The sequence below is a fragment of the Podarcis melisellensis genome (assembly GCF_964234715.1).
Source record: "Podarcis melisellensis genome assembly, chromosome: 3".
In the NCBI taxonomy this organism is placed as follows: Eukaryota; Metazoa; Chordata; class Lepidosauria; order Squamata; family Lacertidae; genus Podarcis; species Podarcis melisellensis.
The window spans coordinates 59305189-59328923 of NC_138530.1; the positions used below are offsets into that span (position 1 = coordinate 59305189).

Sequence of the window (23735 nt, forward strand, 5' to 3'; positions counted from 1 at the left end):
ATATTTGGTGGTATCAGGCCAGAACTAGACATTGTGGAAGCTGCATTGTTATTGCTGTAAACAGTGGTCCTTGGTCTCTCCTTCCTCTGTAACATCTAGCAGCATGATGTTGTGAGCTTTTTGGCACCTCCAAGCAGCTGTTATCAAGTGGAAGCAAGGTTTGGGAAAATCAGAGCTCAGTAACGCCACATCACACACTTTCCATTTTATTTTCATTTTAAAGAAAATCCTTATTACATTTATATCCCACCTTTTTTCCCAAAGAGTTCAAGGTTGTGTTCATGGTCTCCCCCACCCCAGCTCCATATTATCCTCACAATATCCCTGTGAGGTAGCTTAGGCTGAGAGTTGGTGACTGGCCCAAGGACAGCCAAGAGACTTCATGGCTGAGTGGGGAGTTGAACCCTGATCCCCCAGGTCCTAGTCCAGCACTCTAACCACTGTACATCACATTGGCTTGTTGAATATCATGAGGGGAAAAAGAGGAAGAGATGGGAGACAGCTGCTTTCAGAAACAACCAAGTGACTCAGAGAACATCTAGTTCCAGCCTTATTCACTCAATTGAATGTTTCTTAAGTATTTTGTTGCATTGATCTCTCTCTTTTAACTTTCTCTCTTACAGACCACTGCATCTTTTTGGGAGGAATGTCTAGAACCCTGCTTTAGTTGACGAGCAAATATATCCCCCTGGATCATTCTTCTTCTCAACACTTAAAAACCATGGATAATGTTCAAATGCCACAGCAAGTCTTGATGGATGTATAATAAAACTGTTCAGAGACACTTCCTGCCATGAACAGAACTGTGTGACAATTAACCTTTTTTTTAGCATAGAGCTACGAAAGATCTAATGCCTATAAGACTACTGCGTGGACCGTTCCACAGAGAAAGAGAAGTCTGTGAACTTGGAACAGCTCTGGAGAAATGGGAGCAACTTAACTTTAAAAAAGCACAGCACTGGAGAAACTTCATGTGCCTGAACAGCTTTCGAGTGAACTAGCACTTAAGACCTTGCGCGACAAAATGGACTCCGGAGATACAGCTGTAGGGCAAAATGCTACCTCAAGGTCTGGAGAAACAGCTAAAGTACCAAGTAGATGGAGGCAGGAACATTCGGCTAATGTTAAGATGAGCGCACTTGGCAGCCTGGAAGGACAGACACAAAGGGACCCCGAACACATGGGGGAACCGGCATCTGCACAGCTTTTCAGTTCTGGGAAAGGAGTGTCATCTAGCGACGTTGCCCAGCAAGCCACAGACAAGCAATACCCGCAGCACCTTCCGAGTCCTTACTCATGTCAACATTCGCTTTCTTTCCCCCAGCATTCATTGCCACAAGGATTCCTGCACAACCTGAAGCCGCATCAGAGCCTAGAAGGCCACAAATGGCAGTTTCCTGGCCACCTGCAGCCGGTTGCCTCCGAGGACTTGTTTCCATTTCACGTGCATGGCCATAGCGGAAGCTTCTCCAGGAAGAAGATTTCGAGTCTGAACCCTGCTTATAGCCAGTATTCTCAGAAGTGTATAGAGCAACAGTCGGAAGATGGTCATAAGAAAGAACACAAACCCAAAAAGCCTGGCAAATACATTTGCCCGTACTGTAGCCGGGCTTGTGCCAAACCTAGTGTACTTAAGAAACATATTCGGTCTCACACTGGGGAACGTCCATACCCTTGTGTCCCTTGCGGCTTCTCGTTTAAGACAAAGAGCAATTTATACAAGCACAGGAAATCGCATGCCCATGCGATCAAAGCGGGATTAGTACCTTTCACAGACTCGGCTGTATCTAAATTGGACCTAGACGCCAGTTTTATCGACGTGGAGGCAGAGATACATTCAGATGGCGAGCAGAGTACAGATACTGATGAAGAGACTTCGTTATTTGTCGAAGGTTCTGACAAACTGAGCCCCGTTCCGCAGATTCCATTGGACATCGGTAGCAGAAGTGGCTTTCACTCATCCATAGAAGAATCCCTGGGAGGCCCAATGAAAGTCCCCATTTTGATTATTCCCAAAAGTGGCGTGCAGTTACCATGTGAAAGCTCCCCACACATTGGATCTGACAATCTGCAGAACACATTAATTAGTAAGTCTGATGACTCTCACACAGTTAAGCAGCGACTTGCACTAAGACTATCTGAGAAAAAAGGGCAGGATTCTGAGCAGTCATTAAATCTCTTGAGCCCCCACAGCAAAGGAAGTACTGACTCTGGTTATTTTTCGCGCTCAGAGAGTGCCGAGCAGCAAATAAGCCCACCAAATACAAATGCAAAGTCTTACGAAGAAATAATCTTTGGAAAATTCTATAGGATTAATCAAAGGATGGCACAACCTTTAGCGACAGCCAATCAGGATCGTAGCTCGATGGGTAGAAAAGGCAAGGCAGAGCCCCTACCTCTCACAAACCCTAGATTAGAAATGAAGATGCTTGAAGAGCGAATGTCTCCAAATAAAGAAGCACTAATTGATCCTAGCAAAATGAGCACTATAAAAAGTAGCCAAGTCTTTAACGACAGCAGTATGGAATCCAAACAGTCTCAGAATGTCACATCATCCATCAAAAGTGAATCAAGCCTTTATCCTGGAAGCCACCCAAGTGATTCGTCTCTCCTAGAGCCTCCAGCAGATACAAACCCGCTTATTAGAAGCAACTCCATGCCGACGTCGTCTGCAACCAACTTGAATGTCCCTTCAGCTTTAAGAGGAAGCCATTCATTTGACGAGAGGATGACTGGTTCCGATGATGTGTTTTATCCTGGGACAATAGGAACACCCCACCAGCGAATGCTAATACGACAAGCGGCCTTTGAGCTGCCATCGCTGCAGGAAGGACACTCAGATTCAGAGTACCATGGGAGAATAGCAAAGAACATTATGGTTGCTTCCAGCAGGTCAACTGTAGGAGAAAAAGGGTCGGGCATGAAGAAGTTGCTAACAGGGGAGAGGCCCTTTTACGAGGGGGACGCCTCTGGGAAGCACTACAGGAAATGGGAAGATTATGGGCCTTTGAAGCAAAGCTATAGAGACACACCATCTCTGAGCGGGTCAAAGCAAGGGGGAGAATTTTATCCTGAATCATCTGCACAGTTGCAGGCAGTGTCTTCTACATATAGCATTACCTTTGAAACTAGAAAGCGCAGAATACAAAAGAGTGTTGGAGATGAGGAAGACACCCCATCCCTGTGCAGCGGTGCTTCTGGCAGCCCCATGAGTGGCGATTTTGATCCTAAATTGCAAATCCAGGAAGGGCCAAGGACCAGATATGCCGTCCAAAGCCATGACAGTTCTGTGCACTCTCACCCGGACCGCTTTGAAATTTGCAGACCCCACCTGACGTCTGGAAGCCCAGCCACAAGCTTAGAAGAATGCTCCTTGACAAGCGATCAAGAAAAGGCTTCGGAGTCCCTGAGCAGAAAAGGCAACGTAATCTCCGTCATTCAACACACAAATTCATTAAGCCGGCCCAACTCGTTTGAAAGGTCTGAATCTACAGAGCTTGTCGTTTGCCAGCAAGATAAGATGTATTCGTCGTCTGAGACTTGTGAAAGTGAGATTGCAGATTCCCCAATGAGCCCGGATAGGGTCCCGCAAACAGAAAACGCTGACAGCATTGTTTGCAAGCAGCCTTCTTCGTCCCAACATTCTCAGTCATATCACATGCAGCCCAGGCTTGTTCGCCAGCATAATATACAGGTACCTGAAATCCGCGTGACGGAGGAGCCTGATAAACCCGAGAGAGAGAGGGAAGCCCCAGCCAAAGAGCCGGAGAAGCCTGCAGAAGAGTTCCAGTGGCCACAGAGGAGCGAAACCCTTTCTCAGCTGCCGGCCGAGAAGCTACCTCCGAAGAAGAAACGCTTGCGGTTGGCTGACTTGGAGCACTCCTCTGGAGAGTCCAGCTTTGAGTCCACGGGCACGAGCCTTTCTCGAAGCCCTAGCCAAGAGAGCAATTTGTCCCATAGTTCCAGTTTGTCCATGTCCTTTGAGAGGGAGGACAGTATCAAGTTCGTAACGTCAACAAGGCAGGATGAGTTTGGCAAACAGTCTGAGTTTTTAACTGTCCCAGCTGGCGGTTACTCACTCTCTGTCCCTGGGCATCACCAACAGAAGGAAATGAGGCGCTGCTCATCCGAACAGATGCCCTGTCCCTACCCTGCCGAAATCCCTGAGATCCGAAGCAAATCCTTTGACTACGGGAATCTGACTCATGCTTCTGCAGTAGGTCCGCCTCCTACCTCTTTATCTCCAGCAAGAGAAAGGAAAAAATGCTTTTTGGTTCGCCAGGCTTCTTTCAGTGGTTCTCCGGAGATTTCCCAAGCTGATCCAAGCATGGAACAAAATATAAAGCAAGAGCAAATGGAGCACGGGCATGCCGGCCTTCGCTCTTCCCACGTGGCTTGGCCTCTTTCCCCCTCTTCTGTCCAGTCGGATGACTCCGGGAAGCAGTCTGCTGGTTCTTGTCCCCCACGCAACACTAGTTTATCTCCACTTTCCCATTCCTCAATCCCGCAAGCACCTTATATTCCAAGCAAATACTCCACAGAACAGCAACATCTATTTGCACTGCAAGAAAAGGTTCCCTTTCTCCCCTTCCAGAACACATTGTTGCAGTTTCCGTATCCGTCAGTCTGCATGGTTCACTTGCCCTCTCAGCCCCTGTGGCCTTCGGAACTCTCTCAGTCCCCCTTTCCGCATCATTTTGTACAGCAGCTTCAGAAAACTTACTCCAAGCAACCTTTCTCAACTGAAAGCCACCCTGGTTACCACCTGGAATATGCTCAGGAGCATATCAGAAAGAAAACTGCTGATTATGTGCATGCTAAAGAGCAAACCTACCAGCGTTACTCAGGAACATCAGGACAGTATTCTAAAAATGCACTTGCAACATACCAGCCCGATTGTAGCATTAAATCAACCGATACCTCTTCTGAACAACAGCTACAGGTGGATTTTGAAACCCAGAATATTGGGCCTGCCCAATCATTACCGGGCACAGTTGTTCCCGTCAGGATCCAGACCCACGTGCCATCCTATGGTAGTGTTATGTACACAAGCATTTCCCAGATTCTTGCTCAGAGCAGCAGCCCTGCCATTGTCATTTGCAAAGTCGACGAGACTCTTTCTCAAAGGACATTAGCCACCAGTGCAACCATGCACGGCATAGGATTCAACATAGCGCAGATGTTAGGCCAGCATGGAGGGTTGTGGAAAGTACCACAGACCTTGTCCCTGAACTTAGATCCTTCCATCCCATTGTGCTTAACCTCCAGCTCAGATAGTGCCTCTACCCTAGGCGGAAACAAGCGAATGCTTTCACCGGCAAGCAGCCTGGAGCTCTTCATGGAAACCAAGCAACAAAAGAGAGTAAAGGATGAAAAGATGTATGGGCAGATTGTCGAGGAGCTAAGTGCTGTAGAACTCACCAGTTCGGACATAAAGAAAAGCTTCCCCAGACCTCAAAAGCCTCAGCTGGTTAGGCAGAGCTGTACTACTGAGCCAAAAGAAAGCGTGCCGTCCTCCTCTCCATTGCCGTCCTCGTCATCTCAAGATTCGCCACCTACCAACATGCCTCCCACTGAGCTTTCCCCAGTAAGCAGGGAGAAGCTCCCTAGCTTTGACTCTGCTTCTCCAGGGCAAAAGTCTAGTGGTACCTCAGAAGGCCGAGAATCTCCAGAAGAACTGGACGTAGATGAAGCATCATCTGACATGAGTCTCAGCCCCACCAGGTTGCCATCAGCGGAAAGCCAGATAGAAGACGAACCCAAGCAACAGAAATTGCCGTTTGGTATGTTGGTACAAATGGCATCGCAGCCAAGTGGGAAAGCGGTGACTTCAACAATTCTCCTGACAGATCTCGCAGACTTCCAGCAAATCCTACAGTTCCCTAGTTTGCGCACTACCACAACTGTGAGCTGGTGCTTCTTAAACTACACAAAGCCTAGTTTTGTTCAGCAAACAACCCTGAAATCGTCTGTTTATGCTTCATGGTGCATTAGTTCTTGTAACCCAAACCCATCAGGATTGAGTACGAAGATTACCCTTGCACTCCTACGGTCCAAACAGAAAAACAGCACGGAAATCTATACACTGGCTCCAATGTATAGGCCCGGAACAGGGAAACTGACATCATCAAGTGCATGGAAACAGTTTGCTCAGGTAACTAACCAATTCTTAAAGATTCACCCGTTTTTATTTTGACCTAACAGTATACAACAAACCGAGATGCTTTCAAGTCTTTTCAGTGTAATGCTTTTGGAATAGTTCCTCTAGAGTAATGAATACCTTTCTTTGGAATGCAAATTCTGAGGGGATTTCTCAGGAAGCAGGAGCAAACACGGATGTGGCATCCTGGACATGGATCTCACCCCTGAACGATTTCAACACTTTCCAAGTATATTCAGAAATTGTTCCAAAGCCGCTCCCTTGGAGAGAGGGAGAGAGCCATTAAAACTGGCTTGTTATAAAGCATAAAAACCAGAAAAAATGAGTACATCTGGTATTTCAGAATGTGTCAGAAGATGTACTTATTATAGATCATCTTCTAACCAGAATGCAATAAACCTATATAAGTGCCTCATACTCTGAGAAATAGATGTGGCCTCTGTTGTTTTTTTAAAAACCCTGTTGTCTCTTTGTACATCATGGTGCCTTCGGATAAAATTCATGGCTTTGAAAAACTGGTAAATCTAGACAACAACTGTGGATGCCCAAGTGTCCGTGTTCCTTTTCTCCAGTGTTTTTAATACCTCTTGGTTAAAATATGAATAAATGAAAATTAGACAGGAGCTTCTAGATTGTTGACAAAAGTTAATGCTGTATGAAAGATAAATCTGCATGTCCTAGTCATGGGCTTTAGAAACTTTGAAGCTATCGACTATGGCTGGAAAAACATGTCCAGCTCAAGGCACCAGCCTTTTTTAAAAAACAAACCAAAACATTGTAGGTGACAATCCTTTAAAAGCCCAAATAAATTAGATAATGAGGCAACAGCATCAAGTGTGGAATGGCCCAGGATATTTCCAGCCCTGACATGACTGTACTATTCCTCCTAGTTAGAGCACATGGTTGTTTCCCATGAAGTTGTGGATTGATGTCTCGGCTATGAATGAGTACCTAATGCTTTGGGTTGGGGAGATCAAAGGCAGTTGGACATGGGTTGTTGCCACATCACTGCCTTTTGAACTGTAGGCAGAGAAACTAGTGTGTCTTAACCACACCAACCCCGATGGGCCAGATGGCTTTGAGCAGACTGTGCCTTGAAATCCCAGTGCTAGCAGTGGACAGATTTTGATCGCCTAGTAAGTCTTCTTTATCTTTCCTTTTTTGTGTTTATATGGCGGCATGATGCGCTGTTGTGCTTACAGCATCCCTGGGCACTTCAAAAACTTTCCTCTGCTGCCTCTTGCCTATCTTGTTTATTCCTTGACAAAGTCAAAGGGCCAGATTAATTGGCTTTTCTGAGTCTGAGCATGATGTAAGGTCTAAGTATGTCCTAAAGCATTTACAGTAATATGACACAATGCAGTTACTCTGTTTACGTTTGTGGCATTGATTCCGACTTTCAAGCATTAACAACAATTAGTGACTCTGTGTTGTTGTTTTTCCATTTCACAGATGAAACAGGAGCCGTTCTTCCTATATGGCAGCAAGTTTGAAAAGAAAGTAGCGGGGAATGTTATCAAGGAAAGAATTAAAGGAGACAGCCATGGTGATAAAGATATTGTATCCAAACAAACTGAGCCAATGCGAATTAAGATTTTTGAAGGAGGGTAAGAACATACATTTGGAAATAGCATGTGTGTTCTGTTATTTTTTAGAACGATTTTTAGGGTTCATGCAAGCAGCTTGTGCTAGGTCCAATATCATGGTCTTGAGTCCATGTGATGGGGCAAGTGAACTGAGGTGAAACAGGTCTGGATCTCATCATTACCTGGATGGACAACTGCTGAAAATCTGGGATATTGCACCATCAATTAAGGGAGTAAAGGCGAGAAATTAAAAATCCACTGGAATTCTTATTTTTTCCTTCTTCTTCTTCTTTAAATAGTTGAGCCATCAACCACCTTTGACTTTTGAAACTACTATCAGGCATTGACAGGATGGGAGAAATTGCCCTGTTCATGAAAAGGAATCTAAAATTCTTTAGATTGGACTTATGGGAAAAAATCTAGAGGTTGTTTGTATCCCAGCTATTCTTTTGTAATTTTGAAATATGCCATTTGTAAGTTACTTTTTGCCTTTATAAATAAGGATTTAGGTAGACAGTGGTCTTACTATAAAACATTTGTATGGCAGAACAATGCAAAAATGCATGCTACCAGTGAGTTATACAGAATATAACAAAGAAGATGGAACTAAATGCATTCTGAATGCCCTTTAGGTAAAAGAGCAGGGTCACATGCTAATAAATAAATCCTATGATTTCCCTTGATATGTACTATTCATTAAGCTGTTGACAAGATCCATTAATGTATTTCCTCTATAGATTGACTCCGATTCCAGTAAACATGAAACAATGCTTTGCTTTAAATTAAGCATCAACATTTGCCCTTCCCAGTCATATATGTACACTAGCAGTCAGCTTGCTTTTTGGTATTTGGTATTTTCCAAGACATTCCTCAACAGACAACTTCCTATTATTTCTCCAGTACCTGTAGCTACTATTTTAACTGCAGTCAACACATTTCCTCCTGTGTCTTATTTAAACACTTCCTTATACAATTTCAAAGGATAACTTGTAGACAAAAGTCTTTGTTCCATTATTGCCCAAGTAAATTTTAATACTAACTCCCCCCCCCCTGTTCTTCAATTTTTTTAAAAAAATAAAGCATATTGAACTAGTTCAGATGTATGAGAACAGTTCTCAGCCAATACAACCATGAGGAGGAGTTTTGAAGCATCCATATATCTCTCCTATTTTTTAAAAACTAGCTACAGCTTGCTGTACCATCCAAACCCAGGAAACTGTAGTTAGTCTTAACTGTGGTTTACTAAAATGGAAGGATTCACATGGCTTAGCATGTTAAGAACAAGCAGCAGGGGGCCTTGGACTCATAGGCTACCCCTTTTCTCTTCTCTCCAGCATGGCCATGAGCAGATTCTGCTTCTATTTTAGATTAACCACAGTTTAGGGCTTGGCTGTGATACTGAAATGGTTCATCTTAAAGATGGAGGCAGCTTCTGAAACTATGGTTTGAAGTTCACTTATCTTCTGGAAACTTCTATATCAGCAATGAGCTTATTCTTTTGCAAGCTCGCTTAGTGTGCCAGGTTGATGCAAGCTGTCTTGTTATCATCATTCAAACAGCATTAGCCACTGATAGGTAGCATGATTCAAATGAAGACATTTGAATAGCAAAATTTGCTTTCCATGACCTGCAACTCCAAATGCCAAGAGGATTTCAGAAGCCATCTTTCAGGAAATTCACTAATTTAGTATGCTCAGTTGACACTGTTCTGAATTCTGCAGATCATCCGGTGTCATCCAAAAGAATCAGCTCAGGCAAATAGGAGAGATGTAGAGTTGGTTTTTTTAAGAGTAAGGAGGTTAGTCTGTGACATTTTATGAGAGAAGGAAAATTCAGAGTATCATACTGATGGGGTCTTAGTTAGTACAACATGAAAAATAACATATGTATCATGAAGATTAAAAAAAAATAGTTAAGATTCTAGCACCTGACTTAGGAGTCAGATCAGATTCTCCCTTTTGGTGAATGTCTTGAAACTAAAGGCTCTTGGTTATTTATTTAAGTATTTCTGTACTGCTCCCTCATAAAATACCTGGGTAAGGCACAACTGTAAAACACCATAAAAATGCACGCGATAATAAAAGTGATGGGCTAAATCAATTTATACAACTGCGCAGGCCCAGCAGCATAAAAAGGTCTTCAAGAGATGCCTAAAAGTCAAAAGTAAGGATGCTGGAAGAGTGTTCCACTGCATGGGCCTGGCGGCGCTAAATGCCCCACTTCTAGTGAATGCCACTCAGGCCTTCATAACAGAACTCACCCTGATGATCTCAGTGATCAAACGTGAGATACAAGGGCTTAAGTGGTCCTTAATGGACCCTAGACCCATGTTTTTCAGGGCTTTTCATCGCAACACAAAAACCTTGACTCTGGTCTCGTAGGTTATGGGTAGCCTGTGCAAAGGTTTTAGCAGAGGTGTCATATGCCATCAGCCACGTGCTCCCATCAGCAGCCCAGCCACCATGTACTACACCAGCTGGAGCTTCCAGGCCAAGCCGAAGGATAGCCCTACAGAGTGTGCATTCTCCAGAGGGCTTGGGTGCCAGGCTTCATGAGAGTAGCATTTTTTCCAAGTCTAAGTTTGGTTCCCAATCTTGCAAACGCTCAGTGCTTAGAAACCTTGTTGATTTTCTTAGTGGAGCCATGTGTAGTAGCCACAGAATGTGAGCTAAAACTAAAGATGCTGCTGTAAGGTACTGGCTGTGTCCCTGGATGCTTAAAAGCACCATTTTGATATTGCCTTTCTTCCAACAGGTATAAATCCAACGAGGATTATGTGTATGTCAGAGGACGAGGGCGTGGAAAGTACATTTGTGAAGAATGTGGGATTCGCTGCAAGAAGCCAAGCATGCTCAAAAAACATATCCGAACTCATACAGATGTACGGCCTTATATATGCAAGTTGTGCAATTTTGCCTTCAAAACAAAAGGTACTTAGTCCTTCTTATGCTGGGGCGGTGGGGGAGGGGTGGTCTGTTCTTGGCTCTCTGCCAACCATCTTTCCAAATGCAAAGGTGGTTTTCTTAAAGCAAGGTGGTTTTATTTATGAAAACGAGACCTCTTGAAATGCAACTTTCCCCTCTTTATCTAAGTGATTCAAGGATTTATGTGAGACGGAGAGCCACTCTGTATAACTTAATTAAGAAATATGGGCTTCTGCCCAGCCCATCTGTCTGCAAAGGAAATGTAGTGGCATAAAATTAAAAAAAAACTGCCTTGGCAAACGTTGCTTTTGTGCTCCAAATGTTATGGTGCAAGTATTAATTACATTAGGGGATTGTACATTTGCAGTGGCACATTGCAGAAGCAGAACATTAGCTGCAGGGCAGAGAATTCCTGATCTGCGTTTATGGTGGGTCAGTTTCACATTGATAAATAATGCAGAAATCCACAGACTCCAGGTGGGCCACTCCATCCACAGTGGTATTAATTATGGATTGAGATCTGATAGCTTGTGTTCACATGTACTTACCAGCTCAAGAGAGGGGGTGGTGGTAGAGAAACTTCCATTTGTCAGCCTGAGGCATTACATAGAGCAGTACTCATTGGCGCAGAATTTCCCATGGAACCAGATCCTAAAGGGATATTTCATTGGCATTTTCTCTTATTGTTTACATTCCCTAAATCTTGGCCAAACCCTGCTTCTGATGTACCTCTTGGCCATGGCAATGTTCTAGTGTGTGTGCACGTATTTCATGAAAGATGCAGGTCCTTGCCAGTTTTGCAGCCCTAATATGACAGAAGCTGCTTTGGTGGCCCTGGTAGATGTCTCTGGGCTCCAGCTCTCATAAGCACCTTGCAATTCAAAGATAGTGGATGGTTTGCAGTCAGGAACATTGCCTTTCAGAAGTACACGTGTGTTTGGGAGGCTGCTGTGTTTCTTGATGGAGGCGGTATCTGCAGCAGCCAATAATTTCTTTAACACTGCCACAGTGGGGGCTGACCAAGACCTGGCTTCCATCATTCATTTTATTAAATTAATTGTACTTATGCCCTAACTTTCCAATATAGGCCTCACAGCTCTAAATAAATAAATGCTCTCTATCTTGCATCTACTCTGGGTAGATTGCAAAATAAATAAACAAAAATGAATAGCGCACTAAAACTCTAAATGCTACCTAAATTCTGGCTGTACATTTTTGAGGCGTTACCCATGACAACGAAGAACCAAGAGGAAGCTGGAAAAAAACCTAATATAATTCTTTGTGCACTCAAATTCTCAGGCAAATATGGTTATGGATTATATTTCATTGACAAATTGCAAAGAGGTGGCTGAGCTAGTCTGTTGCGGCAGAAACGGCGACAGGTTCTTGTGGCACCTCCAAGCGTATTGAGTCATTATTGTGTAAGGTTTCGTGAGTCTGTAGAAGTGAAGTGTGTGATGAAGCCCACTTTTGTCCACAAAAGCTTGTGTGATCATAAGAGACTCCCCAAGTCTTTTCTTTTGTATTTCAGCCACCGTAGCTAGAAGATAGGGGCTGAAAATCAGTGCTGCTGTTCTGCTTGCAGAGTGGCTTTGATTCAGCAGAGGTATCCCCTAACACAACTGAAAGGGAAGTAACCATCTTAGAAACTTCTGCAGCCCACTGTGTCACCTTCTGCCGCATTATTCTGGAAAGTCACACAACCATCTGGAAACTAATTTTCAGAGGTTGAGGGGGATCTGCAGGGGAAAGAGGGACAAAAATCACCTTCCCTTCTCTTATATTACCTTTGCAGAATTAAAAGCCATTCTGCACGTGGAAAGGCAGCATCAGAATTCACCCCAGTCTTAAATCATTCCTAGATTGCCCCTTGGTGCTTTGTCTTTTAAAGGTCCTGTTTTGGGGCCTTGTATTAGTATCCGATGCAAACAACTGAGTGGCAATCCTTTCCCAGCATATTTGCATTGGCCAATCACCAACGGATTGTAAGGATGATGCTAAACACGATCGAAATATTATTATTATTATTATTATTAATAGGGTTGTCTGAGCAGCACAGTAAAAAGAAGATAGGCTAAACATTCCGGAGCACCAGGACTAAGAATACCAGCACCTAAGAATATACATGCAAATACTGTATATGCAATTACTCTTGCTACAATGGCGTTCAAATTGAGCGGATATGTTCCATCTGTCTGTCCAGTTTATTTGTTCTCTATCTAGTTGGGGGGGGGGGAGACTGCATAATGCCAACAAGTTTCCCCATCCCCGGTGCCATCTAATTAGTGTCATTTATCCACAGGAAATCTGACAAAACATATGAAATCTAAAGCACACATGAAAAAATGCCTGGAGCTGGGGGTATCTATGACATCGGTGGATGATGCTGAAACAGAAGAAGCAGGTATGTCACAATGAGTTCAGTGACTTGCTGTGGCCTTTGCAATATGCAAATGACGCATCACATTTTATCACTTGCTGACAAGAGAGGATGTGTTAAGAATCCCCCCCCCCCCGCGATTTTCTCATGTCAGCACAAAGCGTCGAAACAATTTTGACATTTTTGTCTGAGGCTTACAGAGTGCAGGGTTTCATTGATTCTGAAAATGGCTTCCCTGCCCCCTCCCAATCCCGAATGGAGTATAAATGTTGGTCGTAGCACGCAGAGTATTCTTAAAGGTTGACATGCAAACACATTCCCAATTAGTGTGGAAACTTTCTGTACCTCGCAAGCTGTATGAGGCCTGTCCAAGCTGTATGTACAAGGTGATAATGGGCAGGATTTTTCTGCAAATTGCGGAATCCAGATTATACTCCTGTCAGTTTGATACATCCTTGAGCACTTGAGAATCCTAGTTCCTAATTCTGTTGGGAGGGAAAATCTTAATTTAGGCCTCATGCTTACAGAGTAAATCATGTCTACTTGGAAGTAAGTCCCATTGAGTTCACTGAGAGCTACTCCTAGGTTTGTAGCCTTTCAAGACCCTGTAAGTGCTATTTTGTCAAACCCCAACCAGTCACCATGTGACTTGGGTTCTCATCCTACCCTGCAGAAGTTTTAGAGAGCCATGGAAAACAATGGTATTTTAGTGCTTGATTGTGACAGCTGCTTTGTGTGTGGGAAAGCTGTATGGTCAAGTCTGGAAGTATGTCTCTGACTTATGCTCTTTTGACTTGTGACAATTGTTTCAGAAAATATGGATGACACACAACACGAAGTCAAGAAGAGCAGCATGGCTGGTTCGTCAACAGAGCACCAGTTCTCTGATGCTGAGGAATCGGATGGAGATGATGGAGAGGACAATGATGACGATGATGAAGATGAGGATGATTTTGATGACACCCTTGGAGATTCGACACCCAAAACAAGATCCCGAAGCACTAGCCCCCAACCCCCAAGGTTCTCCTCATCTGTGAATGCTGCTACAGCATCCTATGGGGGTTCTCCTGACAGTTCAGTGGGACATTCATCCTTGATAAGTTATCTGGTCACTTTACCAAGCATTCAGGTTACTCAGCTCCTCACACAAAGTGACACTTGTGATGATTCACAGATGACAGAATATCAGAGGTTTTTCCAGAACAAAAGTACAGATTCAGAACCGGACAAGGATAGACTTGACATACCTTGCTGCATGGATGAAGACTACATTGTTTCTTTGGAGTCCAACTCTCCTAGAGACTTTTCATCTTCCAGCCGACAGTCCTCACCTGGGTATGATTCTTCACCGTACAGAGATAATTCGCCAAAGAGGTATTTGATGCCCAAAGGAGATTTGTCACCTAGAAGGCATTTATCACCAAGGAGAGAGATTTCGCCCATCAGACACGTATCACCGAGGAAGGAAGCTGTTCTGAGGAGAGAGTTATCACCACGGAGAGATGTGTCACCAAGACGCCATCTATCACCAAGGAGACCCATGTCACCTGGGAAAGATGTATCCTCCCGAAGAGATCTGTCTCCACGAAGAGAGAGAAGGTACATGGCCTCAGTTAGAGCAGCATCACCCCGAAGAGGGTTGTACCATAACCCAACGTTGCCCATGGGCCAGTATTTACAGTCGGAGTCAGTTCCATTGGGACAGTCGGTGAGTTGAAAAGAACATGGTAATCCAAAATGTGAACTTCATTTATCTGATAGTGTTCTTCTGTAACTATGAGTGGTTGGCATAAGCAAAGCATAATCAGAGTTGTGTTATTTATTCTAGTCAGAGGTACAATGGATGAAAGGGGCAGTGATTTGTACAACAGAACCTTATGGAAGAGTCACTGGCAGGTCACAGTGAGTGCCGAAAACCATGTGGCACAGACAACTAATGGAAGGATCAACAGGGGTCCCCTCAACAGCATTCTGGTAGTCCTGTTGCAATTGTTGGGAGCTGAATAGTTCCCCCCAAAAAACCCTTCTCCCATGTCCCTTCAGTTATCGTACTGTGTTAAAATGACTCTAGACCTTATCATTCTTTCCATTGGCAAATACCAGAAAAAACATCTATGTACATAGGCAAGTGAAGGTTCAGTGTGCCTTGACTTGCTGGCCTTTGTCTGGAAAGAACATTGAAGATGAGTTGTAGTCCAAAACATCATTGAATCTGAACTCTAGAGTCATAGAGTTGGAAGGGGCCTTTAGGATCATCTCCAACCCCCTGTAATGCAGGAATATGTAGCTTTCCTTTACGGAGATCAAACCTGCAACCTGGAGGACAGCAGGTTGGAAATGGCTGATTGAGATTAACTTCCTCACCTGCTGCTTCTCAGGAAAGGGTCCCAGGAAGGGCAAACCGGGAGATAAACTCTCAAGATCCTTCCTAGAACAAGCTAGTACAGCTGCCCTTCTATCATCTGTCTGTTTTGTTCTCCACAATTAGGATTATTCCCTGTGGATGCAAAGAATTGAATTTGGACGCACAAGACTAGCAATTTTTGAACCGTTGAATGGGCTTCCTGATGCATTTGAGCACTCCCACAGACCTAAATATTATTGCCTTCAGTTATCTTAGGGGGGAAGAAGAAGGCAACAACTGAAAACCAATCACCATTGTTGCTGTCACATAAAGGAAAGGGGCGCATTGCCTCTAATTAACCAGTCAACTATTTTGGCCTCAGCTGTTTTCCTCCTCCTTCTCAATATTACATTACAAGAACTGACAAATAGAGGAAAACAAAGAATAGGGGAGATGTCTGTGTTCCTGCAGATCTATCAACATTGCTTTCACATGTGTCTGAGATATTGACATTTGCTTATAAGCCAAGCCTTTGTGTGTGATATTTCGGAAGGTGAATTTAAAATGTATAAAGAGGGCATGAATGATAGTATTTGCTCTGCAGAGCATCTTATACTCGTGGCAATTTGCTCTAGATGGCAGAGTGGCAAGGTTTTGTAGCCACAATGTCCCTTGCATGTTACCTCTTGTTCTTTAATGACACATTTTGCTGAACCAGAGGTAGCATTGTAGAATAGAGTTGCTAGTCTTGCGATAGCTGCTGCTAATTGTGAATATCTTTCTCTGCTTGCAGAGTTCAAGACCAGGATTGTTCCAGGGACCTTATTTCAATATTTCTGGGGAAAAGGGACTTCTGGAGCATCATGGATCTAGCCTGTTCCCTGAGGGTCCTACTGACTATGTCTTCAGCCACCTCCCACTACACTCTCAGCAGCAGCTTCGCGCCCCCATCCCAATGATGCCCATTGGCGGCATCCAAATGGTCCACTCGGTACCGGCAGCCCTTTCAGGTTTACACCCTCCGTCCATCTTGTCCCTCCCCAAAGAGGGCTCTGGTGAAAAGAAGAGGGCAGCTTCGGAAACCATCGCTCAAGAATCGTGCATTGTTTTGAAGCACCATGAGAAGCGCACCTGCCCTCACGCTCTGCACACCGCCACTCAAGGCGCCGCATCGCCTTCTCAGCTGCTGCTGCTGCAACAAAGCACTTCGGAAGACGGCGTCGTCGAGAGGGAGCAGGAGGAAAACATACAGACTTGTACAAAAGCCATAGCTTCTCTCCGAATCGCAGCCGAGGAAGGCCTACACGGGACAGAGCAGTCGCAGAGGGATTCTGAGCCTCCGCAGAAACCCTCGGAAAGTGCACATTTTAGCATTAAACACTTTAGTGGCTCCGAGCCAGGCCAGATCTGTGCCTCAGCCACCTCCCCTGACTTGCACAGTGGCGAAAAGGACCTTTTTGGTACATCACAGACTGCGTTATCTCATTCCACCTTTTACAGCAAAAGCAGTGCGGATGTCAGACAGATAGGCTATCTTAGTAAGCAAGATTCCCCATCAAGCACACCAGAAAGAAGAGAATCACCCTCTGAAAAAAGCAACCCACAGCGATCCGAAAATGTGTGAAGACTTTAATACATGTGTTTACTCCGACCCCCGACTCCCCGCCCCTAGTGATAGAAGGAAGTATTCATCTTTATAGCATGCCGGTTCTAAGTTACAGTAGTTTGCTATTATATATACTTTTGTTATATCAAAAGAAATGAGTAAAACTACGAGTCATCATGAGCCTGACCAAAATGAAATTTCAAAGTTCTTATTGGGTCTGGTACTTTTAACCTGTACAGATGTTTGTGCCTTTTCTTTACTTTTGCTTATATTCTTATAAGCATTTTTTTAGCGGTAATTTGTACATATTTTAGAATTTGTGTATCTGCTTTGTAATAAATGTAATTTCTTTCCTTTTTTGGACACTTTGACCTAAACGATGTAAAGCAAAAAACAAAAAAAGCATCAATATATATGTGAGGTTGCACTAAAATATTTTTATATGATTAAAACTGAACAGCTTTTATGTACAGCTCTGATTCTGTAATACTAATATTTATTTACTTTGTTTCATAAATTGTACATTTTTTCTTAATGTTGCGGATTGCTTTTCTATGTGAAGCATGGGATTTACTGTTGCATTATTAGAACAAAAAAAAATTGTATATTGTAAACAAGATATTTAAACTAGAGTATCTTATTCTGCACTTATGCATTAGTTTAAAACAAAAATAAGATAAAAGGATGTATCAGTCCATTCTTAACTCTTGTAATTTTTTGTCTCTTGTTTGCTGGATCGACTATAACTTAAAAGTGCTGATTGTGGTTTTAAAAAGATAGTACCGTAAAGCATTAAAGTAAAACCATGTGCTATTGTGAGTTTTTTCAAAGCTTTATAAAACAGTTATAAATATATTAAAAGTATTTGGTCTTATGTGAACATGTTGCTCTATATGCTCCTTTAAAAGAAAATGGGAAAACATTCCACCCCATGTAAATATGTGCGAATTTAAAAAAGCAAAAGGAAAAAAAAGCGGTGCAATTTCATGTAGATTGTTTGGACAGACACTTTGAGTTTGCACCCTGCTCCAAGTGAAGTCAGCGGAAGTTGTGAATTTGACTTGAACGGAAGCAGGATCAGGTGATAGGGCACCACATATCTTTATTAAAGTGTCTTTAAAAAAGAAAAGAAGAAGAAGAATGGAACTCTGGCTCCCTTGGCTTTGACTATAGCGGAATCAGGTTTCCAGCTCAGGTGAGAAAGCATGTTTGACTGTATAGATCTCTGTTATCGGCGGGGCCGGTAGTTGTGGTCGTCAGTGCTGGGCACTGCATGCAGCAGGTAGAGCCATGGAAATGACCTGGGGAGCCTCCATACTAGTTGATAGCCAAGGAGCCTAGTCATATTGCCAAGTTATCTCACTCGTATGTGGGGACTTTAGGGTGGGTTAGGGGAGGGAATATTAGACGAAGGCTTTACAGCCATTTCTAGACAACCAAGACAACCGGTAGGCATTTTCTCACCAGGATAAAAATTACCATCCCCATATGTCTTATCTAAGGGAAAAGGTCAGCGGAGAAAATGAATTCTCTCCTTCAAGATTTAGGGCATTTATAGCATGCAGTGGTTTCAGGAGGAGACGGGAAAGAACCATTGCTTATTTGTTTGGAAGGCATGATGGAGGCCGCTCCCTTCACCCTGCCCCTCCCCAATATCCATGCATACACCCAAGTCAAGAAAATTCTGGGGTCTTTTCTGTGCTATTTAGTGGATTATAATTCTGTGAAAAAAGTTTGTATATTGAATTGCAATACATTTAAGGAGTGTTCTTTAAAAAGGAAATAAATATACAGTTACATTACATACCTAGCGTCTAGTTTTCATGTGTTTTATTTTTTTTTTCCAGGCTAGCAATGTCGCTCTTTTAGGCTGCAATCCTATGCCTTCTATATGTATGAATAAGCCCCATAGAAATGAGTCTACTTCCAAATAAAGACTTATAGGATTGGATGGCATGTTGCATAATGTGACATTTTGTTGGGCATGAGCATGCATGTAACTGGCCTGGTTTTGCATGAAATAACAGTAAAAGCCGTTGACGCTTTGGCTGTCTTGCCTATTGCTACGTTTCTGCCAAATATTTTATATCCATTGCACACTTCTGAGTAAGGAAAAATCATCATAAATCATCATCTGAGCACTGCCCATACTTAAACGTTTAAACCTCTTGACCTGAGTATCTTCCAAAGAGATGAGTCTGCAACAGCTTGTTGTCTGTAAACAACCTGACAAATCTGTAATTATTAATCTGCACATATTTCAGGGTTACAACTCAGCAATGAGTTAAATAAGCAATGCTCTTACCTCTATATTCCATTGTAGGGGGGGGGGCGGGAATTAGCAGTGCTAAGTCTCTGCAGATACCGTGTTCTATGGTGGTAAAAGACGACCTACCTCTCTTTGGCTAAATCAACTTTTAACAAGAGACACAGGGTGTCATTGTTACCCTAGGCTCATTTTCTTTTAATTTGTTGCTAAAATGTCAATGAAATGTGGTTATCTTTGGTTAAATTAAGGCACAGGAATGTGGTATTCTTCCTAATTGTGTTTGCTATGTGTTTGAGCTGATTGCTGTGAACTGCCCTGAGATCTACGGGTGAAGGACTGTATACAAATTTAATAAATAATAATAATAATTCCAACATAGTTGCAGCTCCCCGGTCATTTTTGCACAGTAATATATAGAACACATTTCTGGACAGACATATACACAAAAAGGCTAATTTGGATTGGTTTATCCATATCACTTTCCAGGGACAACCCCTTTGGCATGACCCAATAGTTATCTGGGATCATTCCTAGAAATGGTAGGTGCCATAATCTTTGTATTTCTCTCTCACCCCAGGCTTCTTTATATGGTAGCAATTTGAACTCATTTATTTAGAGTTGAATATTCCAGAAGAGCTTGTTTTCAAGTAAGAGTATCCAGAACTTTACAGAGCTGCTACCAGTTGATGAACACAAGGCTAAACATGGACCAGTGGTCTGGCTCAGCAGCAGCTTTGCATCTTGCAAACGCTAGTTTGCATATTGTACTGTCAAAGTGAATTCTTCCCTGTCTTTCAGACAAGTCCTAGAACAGGGCCATCCATTTCCAAGGGATTTGAGATCTGCGCATAAAAATGTAAACTGGAGCTGTGGGAGAAAGGAAATAGGGGCCCAGTTCAGACATCCCAGCAAGCTATCCATCTCTATGCAGATACTTTTAAGTGTTTGCCTTTAGTACCCATCATTGAACTAGAAATAAAACATGAACAAAAAGGATGTTCCAATTCTGTAACACAAAAAAATAGGGCCTTATGCTTTAAAAAAGTAAATATGTGTAAAAAGTTTCAGTGAAAAGTTTTCCTGCTTGCCTTAGTGCATCATGTCTGTAGGGGAGGTATAATCCTGATTTCCTGCTATTGTGTTTTCTCAAAGTGGTTCATAAATAAAATACCTATTCAGGCTTCCAAACGCTCATGAAGGAAAGATCGGGCTACACATTTCTAGCCCTTTCTGATATTTTTTCTGCATTCCCAGAGAAACATCTGGTGCAGTCTTTATGATATCATCCATCCAGCATCTCACTAAGTGAAAATATCTGTAGAATAAGCTGTTATGCTGTGTCCAGATAAAATATACCTGAATACCTACCCTAAGCAAGTGGATTACACTTCTAAACACACTTGCTTCTCTAGTACTGTCCCGAAGGGTTCAATTAAGTTTTCACAAGTGGAGGGTTGCAGAAACATTGTCCCAAATCTCTTCCAAACTAAAGATTTGCATACTAAATTCTAACACAGCACGAATATCTCTGTGCATTTCTCTCATTGCTGTCTCTTTTTGTTGTTTTTATTTATATGCATCAAATTTTTAACAGCAGTACATATAAAATGGTGGGTGATAGCTGGGAGCACTGCAGATCGTCAGAAACAGACATCTGGCCAGGAATCGACAAAAAGGTCGAGAAAATCGTATTGTAGGTCCTGGAATTTCTCATTTTTCTGCTGAACATAATTTCCATTTCCCATAAGTCCTGCTGTATCTACCAAACTCTTCTGGTTCAAGCTTCCAGACTCTTGCCATTTGCAATCCTTTACTCAGTCTCCAGGGTCCCTTTACTTTGCATTCACGGTTAGAACAGCTCTTTCTGCCGCCCCCGCTTAACTCCAGACTCTGCTGCTGCCTGTTGGGAGAGGTTTCCTGTAATCCCAGAGGCTGGCATAGAGCAGGTGTGATGGGGCAGGTATGTATGTGCAGATCCCTTCATTTCTAGTCACAACTAGCAGGACATGCAACTAAGAAGACATGTGGTGATCTCAGCTTGGAAAGAGTAACCTGGTAAATTCCAGCAACTGGATCAATAATTGCCGAGAATTTATGACCCTGAGTAATTCACAGAGAGGTGGGAGAAGGAGATTTTCCATGCCTCCGTTTTCCACCACCCACAAGTGTCCCACACATTCCTGTGGAAGATGTTTCAATGGCTCTTGCTCAAACTAGGAAAACATCTCTCAGAAAACACCCATCAGCAGAAGTCTTGTTTATTTTAGTACATTCTCAACACACCTTTTCATTTAGGAAAAAGCCCAAGCAGCTAAAAATAAAAGTAATAGTTAAATAGGATTCAAGTGACTAAGAGATAAAATAAAATTCAGAACCTAAGAAGAGTCTGCTGGTTAAGGCCAGTGGTCCATCTCGTTCAGCATCCTGTTCTCACAGTGGCCGACTAGATGCCTGTGAGAAACCCACAGTCAGGATTCGAGCACAAGAGCGCTCTCCCCTCCTGTGGTTTTCAGCAACCGGTGTTCAGAAGCATTACTGCCTCCAGCAGTGAAGGCAGAACATAAGCATCAGGATTAGAAGCCACCAGTAGCCTACTCCTCCGTGAATTTGACTAACCCTCTTTTAAAGCCATCCAAGTTGGTGGCCATCGCTACAAATTCCATAGTTTCACTATGTGATGTGCCTGCTAAAAAGAGATAAAAATTAAATGCATATCAAGATAAGCATTTAAGGTATCTTGATACGGTAGGGGGAGGGAGGTTTATTGGTTTGTGTTTTTTATTCTTGTTTTTATCATGTATTTTGTGTTTTCATGCTGTATTTTTATGTTGCAAACCCTACTGAGATCTACGGATGAAGGGCGGCATTCAAATTTAATGAATAAATAAGAAATGAAACCAGCTCTGAAGGAGGTGATAGAAATATGTCAAGGAGAGGGATCTCCAGGGAGCCTCCTCTCTACCGGCCACCTGTCTCTACCAAACGAGTCTCAGATCTGGATGAGATACAAAATAGTGACCCCCCCAGCAAATCATAATGAATGGGTAGGATTATGCCAGACAAGATATTCTTTCGGTATCTTGATCTGAAACCATGTAGGGTGTCAGAGGTGAGATGAAGTCCATCTTCCCTTCTCCCCTTCGAACATCAATGTGTAGCAGAGTTTGGGATCCTGAGAGTCTTCCCTCATGGAAAGTGAAATTTGCATACATTTTCCTAGGGGAAGGAAAACTCTTAAGGCACCCAAGCTCATTTAAAAATATATGCTCCAAATAATATTTTATTTTTTATTTAAATGATGCTAGGAGTGATTTTGACTATAGTCATACCATACACAATATCTAAGAAGGTCTTGCTAAATTATAGGAATGAAAAATATCACATTTAAAAAGTAATTTGAAAATGATGTTCCCCCACTCCCCCCCACACACACTGGTCTTTCAGATTCTAAAACTTCAGTAGTGATGACGTTTTTAGTCACTTGTGTTCTGAGTGTTTTTAATGTCATGCCAAGTCCTTTGTACGCAAGCTTCTTGACAAGCTGCCTATTTCCGCAAAATCACTGTTGTCAGCTCCATATTGAAAGTGTTAAGATTCATCAGCATCACTGTGCTCTGAACAGGTGATGCAAAAAGTGACACCCAGAGATCCCACAGGGGGACTGTCCAAAATTTACTCTAGCAGCCGAGGTTTGGAATGTGCAGCCAACCTTTTCCATATTGTAGCTAATGAAATGCCATGACAAGAGTTGGAAGGTGCATATCAGGCAACAACACAACACAAGTTGCTGAAATGGCTTACAGACTGCTAATTAACTCTCACTGCAAATGAGATTTCATTTTTATTTTGGATTGGGGGAGGGGGAGTGGTTTTATTACATTTAGTTGGCTGGCAGCCAATGCTACAACTCACTATGAAGCAAGTAAAGCTGAAGTCCTTCTGCAGCAACATATGGATGTTTGGGAAGGATGAGTCATAAATGGAACCAGATGCAAAGAAAAATAAAGCAAGTTATGAAAGAAAGATAGATGGCTGCAACTGTCCTTAAATAGCTATCAGTATTATTACTTCTGATGCTAAGCCCACTATTGTGGGGCAGAGCCGTAGCTAGGTGATCTTGTGGCTCTGGCAGAAAAAGCCCAGATTGCGCCCCCTAGCCACGGACAAATTGGCTCTTCTTTCTGCCTGTCCTCCAACCCACCCCCTTCCTCCCATTCAATTCACTCTCTATTTGAAACCATTTCTTATGAGGCAATAATCAAAATTTATATTTATGGACTTTTTTTAAGCCAATTTTGCGTCCCGTCCCCCCCAATCACCTGCGCCTGCTCTTTTACCTGGTCTTTAGCTATAACTAAGAGCAAATGTCAAATTGGAGAAAACCCATTTTTTTGCCACCTATGTTCAGGCATTTAAATACATTTAGCTCTTCAGGTACCTTTAAGTCATTAAAGGGTTAAAATACT

At 42.9% G+C, this 23735-nt stretch overlaps 1 protein-coding gene across 3 annotated transcripts in view; it reads left to right on the top strand.

Moving 5' to 3' along the window:
* Positions 1-18804, top strand: part of HIVEP2 (HIVEP zinc finger 2) — a 135584-nt gene extending 116780 nt beyond the window's left edge. For all 3 annotated transcript variants that reach the window (XM_081905113.1, XM_081905114.1, XM_081905115.1), the window contains 6 exons: positions 624-6154; positions 7613-7767; positions 10501-10676; positions 12973-13074; positions 13863-14758; positions 16188-18804. In XM_081905113.1, the coding sequence (XP_081761239.1) occupies positions 1025-6154; positions 7613-7767; positions 10501-10676; positions 12973-13074; positions 13863-14758; positions 16188-17018 (7290 nt within the window). In that variant the 5' untranslated portion in view covers positions 624-1024 and the 3' untranslated portion in view covers positions 17019-18804. The remainder of the gene's footprint in view (positions 1-623; positions 6155-7612; positions 7768-10500; positions 10677-12972; positions 13075-13862; positions 14759-16187) is intronic.
* The last annotated feature ends 4931 nt before the right edge of the window (positions 18805-23735 follow it).